The sequence below is a fragment of the Haemorhous mexicanus genome, chromosome 3, assembly GCF_027477595.1.
Source record: "Haemorhous mexicanus isolate bHaeMex1 chromosome 3, bHaeMex1.pri, whole genome shotgun sequence".
NCBI classification, from domain to species: domain Eukaryota; kingdom Metazoa; phylum Chordata; class Aves; order Passeriformes; family Fringillidae; genus Haemorhous; species Haemorhous mexicanus.
In genome coordinates this window covers 112,105,654-112,116,451 of record NC_082343.1, presented here as the reverse complement: position 1 = coordinate 112,116,451, position 10,798 = coordinate 112,105,654, and the positions used below count along the sequence as shown (strand labels likewise).

The 10,798-nt window shown below is 49.2% G+C and overlaps 1 protein-coding gene across 3 annotated transcripts in view; it reads right to left on the bottom strand.

Moving 5' to 3' along the window:
* Positions 1–693: 693 nt before the first annotated feature.
* TNFRSF21 (TNF receptor superfamily member 21) overlaps positions 694–10,798 on the bottom strand; it is a 35,430-nt gene continuing 25,325 nt past the window's right edge. For all 3 annotated transcript variants that reach the window (XM_059843006.1, XM_059843005.1, XM_059843007.1), the window contains exons 5-7: positions 5,813–5,866; positions 3,015–3,234; positions 694–2,153 (exon numbers count right to left, since the gene is read on the bottom strand). In XM_059843006.1, the coding sequence (XP_059698989.1) occupies positions 1,924–2,153; positions 3,015–3,234; positions 5,813–5,866 (504 nt within the window). In that variant the 3' untranslated portion in view covers positions 694–1,923. The remainder of the gene's footprint in view (positions 2,154–3,014; positions 3,235–5,812; positions 5,867–10,798) is intronic.

Below are 10,798 nucleotides of genomic sequence, written 5' to 3'. Positions count from 1 at the left end.
CCCAGAGCTCCCAATAAAGGCTCTTGCTATTTGACACTATATTTCATCTGTGCATGTGTTGAAAAGTTTTAATCATGTACCTATGTATAGTCCTGCACCAGCAATTTCCAGCGCCAGCCAGAAGGAAAACACAGCACCCTCGGTAACAGAAATCACTGTGGAGCCAAGTAAACAAAATGACAGTCTTATAAACCAGAAGCATTTGTCCCATTAAGAATTCAATTTGTAGACAGAATAACAAGGGATGAGTTATTTGGCAGTGTAGAGTTTAAGGACATGGGCAATGTAACAGTGACAGAAATGCTGTGACTGCAAGACCTTCGCTCGGGAGTGACTCAGCACAGCAGCTGTTTCCTGGAAAATTAATACTTCAGGCTCCTCAAAATGCCCACAAAGCCTTTGAGAGTTTGCAAAAACCAACCCTGGAAGCCCCATCAGCCATCTGATCTGTCACTGCTATGGGGATTAGCACAGGTCCCCCACCCCAGCAGAGCGTGGGGACATGCTGGGAGCTCCAGCAGTGACCATGGGGATTCAAGGCAGTGCTACCAACAGAAAGCAATCCATTTTGGCCTCAAAGCTCCCCCCTCACAACCCCCAAAGTCCAAAATCCCCCTCATCAACAGGGGCACCCCAAGCAAGCTCCTGTCCCCGAGCAGAGGCAGCTGTTAAGGAGGTTAACACAGAAACGTGTCAAGTAACAAACACCTAGTATTTATTAATAAATTAGTACACCGGAAGGCAATTTTTCAATTCATTCCCCTCTTCCCCCACTCCCACCCCTTCCCATGGGGCAGCTCATGCCACCCTCATACCATTATTTCTTCAAATTGAGAGTAGTACAGACTGTTCGTTACGGGAGCATAATAATTGCAAATATAATCAGACAGACTTCTTACGATGCAGCTTTTTGTCCCCCATACCCCCCCACCCCCCGACCTCTTTTAATAAAAAGTGAAGTGTGATTTGAAGAGACTATTGAGACCACATAAGGTCTTAGGAGAACTTAGCGGCCACATCTGTATAAAAAACAAGAGACACGAGTGTAAAAGCATATAGCTTGGTTTAAGTCTTACAGCACGAGGAGAGCGGGACCACTGGCGGCCTTCGCCTCCCCACGTCCAGCACCGGCTCCCTTCGGCGCCCCACCATTCCCACATGTGCCAAGGCAGGATAACTCCTTACATTCGACTGGAGGCAAAGGAGCTTTCCACTGCCTTGAAGGTTGGTGGGGCTTGACCTTTTTCCTTGTGGTTTAAGCGCTTCTGCTGTAGCGTATTAGGAGCGCGATGCGTTGTCCGGGTGAAAACCATACAATAAATAACCGTGCTAGTAAAATCTCAGCAATGGATATGAGCCAAACAAGAGTACATTAAAAAAAAGAAAAAAAAAAAGTCAGCTCGGGTGGGAAGCTTAGCTGCGTTAAGAGACAGTAACCAGCAACAAGTGGGGTGGGATTTTTGCGTGATTTTGCCATTTACTGCCCTGAGGCGAAGGGAAGTGGTGGGAGATGGTCACTCCGAGCGACAGCTTTGACAGAGGAAGAGGATTACAGAGCAATCCCCAATTTGATGTGTTAGATTACACCAGATTGGTGGTCTTTCAGTTCATGAACTGCGGTTTTGGATTTTTTTGTTTGTTTTCTTTTTTTCTAAAGTGCATCGGCTGATCTGATTGGAATGAGAACAAGGAGAAGAGAGGCTTGGGGAGGGGGCAGAGGGTGCAAAGACTTGGACTGAGCGATAGAGTTACAATGGAGGGGTGCAACGCTGGCAAACTGCACCCCTCCAAAAACCAAGGACACCTCAATGAAAATACTGGCCGTATATTCTACAAAAAATCCCGCCTGCGTATTGTTGGTCATCTTAACGAGTGCCAAGCTAGCTCTAGCAGATATTCGGAGAGCGTGCGGTGACCCAGTGCCTACAGTAAATCGGGAAGGTGGCTATAGACAGAGTCCAGGAGGGTCTGGCTGGCTTCCTGGCTCTTGACTCCTGCGATCTCAAATAGCCTGTCCAGCTTGTCTTCGGCCTGCGGGATCTCCTCGATCACGTGGAGCTCCTCGGGGTTGAGGATGTGCAGCATGTCGTCAAAGATGGGCTGCAGGTCGCACGGGTCCAAGCGCACCTGGCGCAGAACGGTGTCCTTCTTTTCTGTAGGAGGAAAGGGATTGGTCAAGGAACTCCCCAAGAAACCTCTGCTAACCAGGGCTTGTTCTCAGCCCATCCCCTGATGTCACCTCTGGAGAGGGACATGCCACAAGAAGAACTGAGGGAAAAGGTAGAGAGTGACAAGTGATAGGGATGAGAGAAGATGGGAAAGGCAGTGGTGCCGAGGCACCTCAGCCAGGATCCTGGAAGAGCAAACACAGCATTTGTAAATGCTGAATGGCCAATTCGGAAAAGTGAGGGCAGGAGAGGGGCCAAAAAAGCTGAATTCTGCTCTTTCAAGTTGTTTTTGTTGGGTCAGCTTTATTTTCATACCCAAGTATAAATCTGGTAGATTGACTGAGCTCAGTGTTTCACCTTCATCAGAAACGAAATGCAGCAAGTTAAATGCAGTAAATTAAAGCCCCTAAAACAAAGGAGGGTGACTAATGGTACTTTATGTCTGTAGCAAAGAGGATCAAGACTGAAAAAGTTTTAAAAAGTCAGTCTGGAAATTACATTCTCTGGTTTAATCTCATGCAGAAATGCACTGGCCAAAGCAAGAGCCAAAAGTCAGAAGAAACACCCCCAAACACCTAGGGATGCTACAACTTCCCTAGTAGAACTTCAAAGAGTTAAAAGCCTTTAAAGATGTTTTTCTGTCTCAAATCTTTATCATCTTCGCTAACAGGATATTCTCGTTGGGAATGAGGATGCGATAAGCATATCCTGGAGAGCCAGTTTTCCCAGAGTTATTTACTTTAACGATACCGTGTGTTGGGCAGCTCTACCATGTGTGCTGACCACATGGGACATGCCATGGTGTCCCTTCTGCCCCCCCACTCTGCCCCGGGTTGGTTTTGGTACCTTTGGTAATGAAAGAGCCTGTCCGGCTGAGCGCGGAGGAGCCGCTGGAGGTGGAGTCGCAGCGCAGGAGAGGCTCGGCCTCGTCGACAAAGAAGCATTTCTTCTCGGAAGGAGAGGGCTCCACGGTGAGCACGGCCGCCTCGGGGGGCTTGGGGCTGGGCGTGGGCGCGGGGCTTACCGGGCTGGGGCTCACCGGCAGCGCCAGCTTGTCACCTTCCAGCTTTGGGGGGAGGAAAGAGAGAGAAAATTAACTGGGGGGATGCTACACAACGGGTAACACCCAAACCCACCTGCACCCTGGCTTTCAAAACTCTCCAGGCCACCGTCAGCAAGGGGTGACCTGTTCTGCTGGCCCACAACAGGCACAGGAGATGACCTGGGGTGGACATCAGCACTGGTATCTGACACAATCAGGCAGGAGCAGTAACCCAATCCACACCCTTGAGACACCTGGTAGGAGCAACCACTGCACCAGGATGGCACGTGCAACCTCAGCAGAGCATTTTAGGTGGGCTCTCCTTCTCAGACTCAGTTTATTAAAACCTAAAGCACAGCTCTTGGGGGCAAGAGGTGATGATGCCCAAAACCTGCTCCACACCTGTTGTTTGCTAAAAGCTGGTTCCACAGCTCCAGCCAGTGCCAAGGCAGCAGGATGAGGGCTGTGAGACCCTTCAGGGATCTCCAGTGCAGCACATGGCTCTGACCAGCTCCACTGACCAGCTCCACATCAAATTAATCATCTGTTTTGCCCCATCTCACCCTTGCTCCCGAGAGCATCCCATTAAAGCCAAGTGGTGAACTTGGAGTCTGGTGGGAAAAGTCCATCTCACCAGACTCCAAGTCCAGAGCAAGGAAGGACAGGCAGGAGCTGGCACTGACCACAGTGTCACCCAAGTGCCTCTGCTTTTTCCTGTCCTGGATGTGAGCTAAGGGCAAATGTTCAGCTCCACAGTTCCAAAGACATCAGGAGCAGCAAGTACTGCTGGGAAGCACTGCATTGGAAAGCAGCACCAACTGACAAGTGACAGGTGACAAGAGACAGGACAAGATGAAATGGCCTCAACTTGTGCCAGGGGAGGTTTAGACTGGGTATTAGGAAAAAATTATTCACCAAAAGAGTGGTCAGGAATTGTAATAGGCCATCCTGGGAAGTGGTGAAATCACCATTCCTGGAGGCTTTAAACAAACATGGGGATGTGGCAGCTGGGGACATGGTTTAGTGGTGGACTTGGCAGTGTTTGGTTAAGATTTGGACTTGATGATCTTAAATGTTATTTCCAACCTTAACAATTCTATGATTCTATGAATTTGGGTGCTGGTGTGAACCTGCTTCCTATGCTGACTGTACTCTGCATGTTTCTTCTTGAAACTTCTTCCCACTTCCAAGACAGTAGCGAACATTATCTACCCTCCTCTGCCTCTCAACATCCCCTCAGGGTGCAAATCTCAAGGAGAGCATTCCTAGTTCCCACTCCCTGCAGGGATGAGATGCCTGGGCCAGCATCCTCACATCCCTGGCTGGCAGACTGGGCACTTCTGCAGGTCACCAAGTCCCTCTAAACAGATTATTTTAAGGGCCATCCAACATTTAACCTTTTCCCCCCAACCTCGTGTCCCTGCTTGACCTGCCAGGGAAAAGAATTACAAGCCCTGTCCCCATGCAATTCCCTCTCCCAAGAGCATTTCACAACCCTGTTTTCTCCTACAGAGGGAAGATCAGGCTATTCCTGTTAACAGGCTTTTGCCTACAACCCAGGGATGAAATGCAAAGTTGGGATTAAAGGCTGTGGGAAAGGGAGCTACTGAGCCACCTCCGCGCCAGCATGGATGTGCGTGAACATTCCTCATCCGTGTCGAGGAATTCGCCACCCACAAATCACATGTCTGCTGGGACGCCCATTAGTTCACATTAAATTAACATTGAAGCCTGTTCCTGGTAGAATAAAAGGGGTTTTTTTCTCCCCTCATTGAAAATAAACAGGGGAGGATTTGTTCTAGCACAGTGCATTACGCAATAGGCATGTTAAAAATAAAAGTCAGCTTTAATTTTTAATTAAAAGAATCTGCCTTCTCCTCTGAAATTCCCTTTTCAGTACAGTTCATCATGGATGATCAGCTATGGCCATTAAGGGGGAATATCAAGGGAAAGACCAGGACAGCAGCTGGCCACTTTCCAAATAATATGCTCTGATATCCCCTTTAAAAATAACATAGGCTTTAGGGGTTAGTTTTCCCTTGTGCAGTTCATCTACCTAATATTCAACCACAAACCCAACTACCAATTCCCAAAAAGGATCCTGATGACTGAGCAACAATTGGCCAAGAGAGGGCAGGGAGCAGACAGCTGCCCCAGCTCTGTCTTCCCAGAACCAACTCATTTGGAGTTTAATTAAACAGCTGCTAAAACACGCTAGGAAAGACAAAATCACCTGAGGTTATTTGACTGTAGCTGTCCCGGGAGCCCAAAGCTTTCCAAATAGCTGAACAGTTGCAAGCTTGAGGCAAAGCAAACAGGATGCTTGGATGTGTGTTAATGTTTAAACCACAGGAAAAAAAGCAACTGGGAATGAGGGCTTGGAAAGACCAGGGAATGCAAAAGGTTGCTGTGAGGTGAAGCCTGTGGAATAGGTGTAAAAACACACTATTCATAGCCTGTGACTCACTGCACTGAAACCACCTTGGCCATTCCTATTTTTTTGAGTGGTGATTGGGTGAAACCAAGCTTAGGCTGGGGAAAAAAAGCCCCCAAAAAAACTCCTGCAACCCTTCTGCCTTTCCAGAGCTATGGGATTTCTCACCTTTATATCCTCATTGCTGGGCTCCTGCGCTTGCCACTGGGGCTGCATCTGCACCTGCAAAGAGAGACACGTGGGACACTGTCAGATGCACAGTCCAGCATGGAAACCAAAGGCACTGCAGTGGCTTTGTCACAACAGCAGTCTCCTACAACCCATCAAAGGTGCTCTACCAGGTATTTTTTTTAGGTTTTTTCTTTTTTTTTGAGCACTGCACCAAGAGGTTTTCAATGCCAAAAAAAAATTAATTTAAAAAAATCCTAAAAGCTCCTGTGTACTTGCAGCCCTTTAGACTGCAGTTCAAGCACCAGCATCCTCTTGGATCCCAATGCATCCGGGAGGGTGCTCTAAGCAGCTCAGGGTGTCTGAAGGCCCTTCCTAAAAGGAAGAAAAGGGGACAGAAGGGGATAGGGACAGGAGGAGAGAAGAGGAAAGAAGAGGATGGGGCAGGAGAAGACACAGTCTTGGCTTTGTTTTCTTTCACAGCTGCTGTCACCAGCTCTGTTTGAACGGGTTGGTCCCATTTGCTGCCTCCGTTTTACAGCACTGCAATAAAAGCTTAGCTCAGACAAACAGAAACTGCAGCTGCTGTGCTAATATTAGGAAGGAGCAGCAGCAGGCACTAAAAACCACCCTTCCCTCAGGCAATGCTTCCCAGCAATTCCTCCTGCCGCAAAGGCGGGAACAAAGGCGGGTGGCAGGCTGGCTGCTGCTGCTGCTGAGGGTGGCTGTGCACCCTCTGGGATGTGGGGGGGATAAATTTAGCACCGAGGCAGTCACTTCCCAGATTCCCTGCCAGAAGATGACACCCGACTGACACCAGCCCTTATTCCCAGGTCTGTTATGCCTCCGCAGGGAATGCGGCAGGAAAAGCCTCGGCACACGGAGCAGGGTGGGCTGGGCAGCAGCCCAGGGGATGCTGCAGGCAGAGTGGTGCTGGTGTGAAATGCTCTTGCTGTGAACCCCACGGGGGTAGGGAGGGAGGGATCCCTGTGGATCAGCAGTTTCACAGTGCACAGGGTGTTCGGGGGTCCTCCCTGGGGGCACACAGACCCTGGCAGGTTAAACACCTTGGCAGGGCCATGAGGTCTCACCGAGGTGTCAGAGAAGGGCAGTGATGGTGTGTGGTGCTGCAGAGCAGAAGGCATGTCCCCTGCCAGGATGGGAAGACCAGGAGGGTGCTGGGGTGGGAAAGCCCAAATTTCCTGTCTGTGCCCTTCACCTCCCTGTGTAGTTCCAGGAGAATGCTCGAGCCATCTGTGTGGTGGAGCCTCTTCCCTTAACACAAGGCAGCCCTGGGGAGAAGGGCTCAAGCCAAGCCTCATATGACTCAGGATGGGCAATGCTGGGTCTGGGCAGGGTTTAGATACCACAACCAAAACTGCAGCCACCCACGGAGGAAACATCTCTTCCCCATCAGCCCTGCCTGTGGGCCGAGTGCTTCTCAAGCAGATAATTTCTCCAGGAGAGCCTCTGGTGGCTTCTCCCTTCTGTGGATTTGCCCACTCACTTTTTCAACTCAAACCATAATGAAGAGGTGATGAAACCCTGATGAAGAGGTTTCAAACCCAATTACAGGCTGAGTTAGTCGATACTGAGTTTGGCTAACAGAAGAAACCATCTTCTAGTTTCCTCTAATGCTCCCAAACCCATTACACTGTACATACAGAGACCCCAAGAGATGTGGCCACCACAGCAGGGAAACCTCCATATCACTGCATATATAAAGTTTGTATTTTTGAGTTTATGTTGTTTCTCTTTGCACTACTTTATGAATTACTACATTTTGTTTATTGCACATTCTACAGCATAGTTCAAATCCAATGTCAGTTTGCTAAAATCAAGTCATGGCTTAGAGCAAACCTGGAGTGATGCCCAGTCCAGCAAAACCCAGCCAGCCCTACACCTTCCCCAGGGCTCTGGCCACTTCACCTTACTTTGTGCCTCAAATAAAACCTGATGCAACTCCAGAAGGCAATTTTGTTCTTTTCCTGGCTGCCTGGGCACTTCCCAGCTCTCAGACCACAGGCCCCTCTGGCTGGGAAATCCATCCAACAACTTTACTCTCACTCCAGTGCTGGCACATGAACACAGCACAAACTTAATTCCTCATTACTGGGCCCAGCCCAGTCCGGCATCGCCACAAGAGGAAGTGAAGGGGATGGGTGGGAGCTGACAGGGGCTGAGTTTGAGGAACCCTGCTCCAGGCTCTTGATTTCCCCCTTAGGGTTTTGACCTGTGAAAGAGCAAGAGATGGAGCCACAAGGCCCTGCCACAGCCACGTGCCTGGACATGGGGTTGCTTTCACATCCTCTTCTCCTCTGAAATACCCCAAAACCCCACAGCTTAACCTCACACCAGCCCCAGCCTTGACACATCTGCTGACTCATGGGATTCTATGCAGCATGAAATTAGCCACAAAACTGAACCTTGCTGGGCTTGGGGCTGTAACCTTCCCCTCTCCACTTTCAACAACTCCCTTATTCATGGTTTGGGTTTGTTTTTCAGCTTTGCTGAGGCTGTGCTGCTGGACGCCCTGAGCAAGGCTGTTTGCTTCCTTTCCATCCAACCCTTGAAATATTTCAGCCAAGGCCGGCAGAGCCATAAATAAAATGATAAGAGCTTAAAGCACTGCTCAGCAGGACACTTAGGGGAGCCAATGAAGCCCAGCTATGCCAGCTCCACCCCAGGCCAGCCCAGGTGAGCACAGAGCGCCTTGGTAGCTGCAAAATGCTGTTATGTACCACACAAAAAAAAAAATCTCATTACCCAGTGGACATTGGTAAAAATCAGTTTTTCTGATTTTAACCTCAAAAATGGAGAACTGCAGTTTGCTGGGATGGCAGGGAGAAGCCTCTCCCTTCTTCCCCCCCCTTTTCCCTGTTTTTGTTATCAGCACCACTAATTTGGGATGTGCCTGTGCCTGATAAGCAGTGCCCAGGCTTGCTTCTGCTTGGCAAACCTGCCTGCAAGGGGACAGATTTTGCAAACCTTGAGTCCAACAAACATTCATGGCCAGGGCCAGGCTTTAAAAGGAGCCCTATGAGTTAAATGCACCCCTAAAAACCTTCCCAGAGCTTCTGCATTCACTGTATTTTCTGGCTCAGCTGCAAAAAGCCCTGAGCAAAACGATTCAGAGGGCTAATCTTGGTTTAACCTAAATTCATCCAGCGCCACACAAAACCAGCATAATCTCCCACAGCTAAAAAAGCAGGCAAGTCTGCAGTGAGACTGTTCCTCACCTGAAGGAAAATGTTCCTGCCTCATGCTGTAACACTCCAGAGACTCCCATAATTCCCCTACTCCTATCAGGGGTTGTAAATATTGGGATTTTGGAGCACAAAAGGCTGCTGAGGGAACAGGGCACTACAAGAGAGAGCAGCTTTGCCTCCATAGGTTTTACAAGTTGAAGGCAGACACCAGATAAAGGATTAAAGAGAAGGGTGCAATAGTGGGTGGGATGAAATATGTTTAGGGTACTGATTTGCCATCTGAGAACTACAGCATTCAATAACAATTTTTACCCATGACTTCGGGGGTGTCAGTGCTTTCTTACGACACAAGGATCGTGCAGAGAGATGAGGAAACTCCGTTTTGCTCCCAGGGATGCTGGGCAGAACCAAAGGCATTCCAGACAGCACAGCCATGCATGCATCCATCCCTCCTGGCACATGTAGGATACACCAGCACACGTTGGAGACTCACTGCTGGCTCAGGTCACCCTAAGGACATCATGCTGTTACCTGCACTCACAAAATGGTTTGGGTTGGAAGGAATCTTAAAGGTCATCTTGTTCCAACACCCTGCCAGGGGCAGGGACACCTTCCTCTAGACCAGGCTGCTCCAAGCCCTGTCCAACCTGGCCTTGAACACTTTCAGGGATGGGACAGCTACAACCTCTCTGGCTTGCATTTGCATTGTTTATGAGAGTCCTCACTCCCCCTGCACCACCAAAAACTCTTTTCGGTTTTTTTTTTTGCTGGTTTTGGGGTTTTTTTTCCAAGACTCCTTCTGCAGGGCTGGAGACCATAGCACCCACTCTTGCCACCAACAGGGCGACCCATTCCTCCGGATCAAACCACTTTGGTGCAGAGAGAAACTGCCTCAATTTATCTGTGTTTGGAAAAACAAATCACCCAGAGTCAAACTTCAATTAGCTCTAATTAAAGGCTTTCCAACCAGCAGATTAAAAAAAACCCCAAAGATCAACCTCCATGCCCGCTCCTGGCACTGAGCTCTTGGCTTCCTGGACTGCTGTGAGGATGATGAGCCACCAGCACAATTCTCCAGGGATTTGGTCTCCCATGCACAAACTGCTTCGCGCATTCCCTGCAGGGCCCTTGTATCACCACCCACACTGACAGCACAGGAGCCAGCTCAGGGAGAGGAGGCAGACAGGTTCCAGCAGGCAGCACCTCACAGAAACACAATGTGCTGCCCTGCTGGATCTGTACCCTGGGGTGCTGCCAGGCTGTGACATCCCACACACAGCTCCAGGACTTCCAGGGCAGGGCAATGGGCAACTCTTAAGACTGATCATGAGGGATGCTCATCTGAAAAAGCCCAATCAGATGAATAGGGAAAGAGGATGTGACAGCTTGGGTGAATTTGTTAAAAAACAACTCCTTTGCTGAAATTAGCCAAATTTCTCATACGGACTTGAGCCACCTGCTTGAAAGATCAACAACACAATTTTACTCATTTCTAGAAAAACAAGTGAAACTGATGGGGAACCACCCCAGGATCCAGGTGTGCTGAACGCTAGAAAAGACAACACACTGTTTTAAAAAACAAAGAGACACAGGAAAGCTGTTTGGGAGGTCCAGGAGACTTGCATACAGTTATCCTTGAGATTTGGGTTTGCTCATTCTCTGGAACATCTGCTTGCGGTATTTTCAGAGTTATGGGCACAGCTTGTGGTCACTCTCACTGGGAGTCCTCCACCCTGACAGGTCACCCCATAAACCCTGCTCATGGAGCCACCATCTG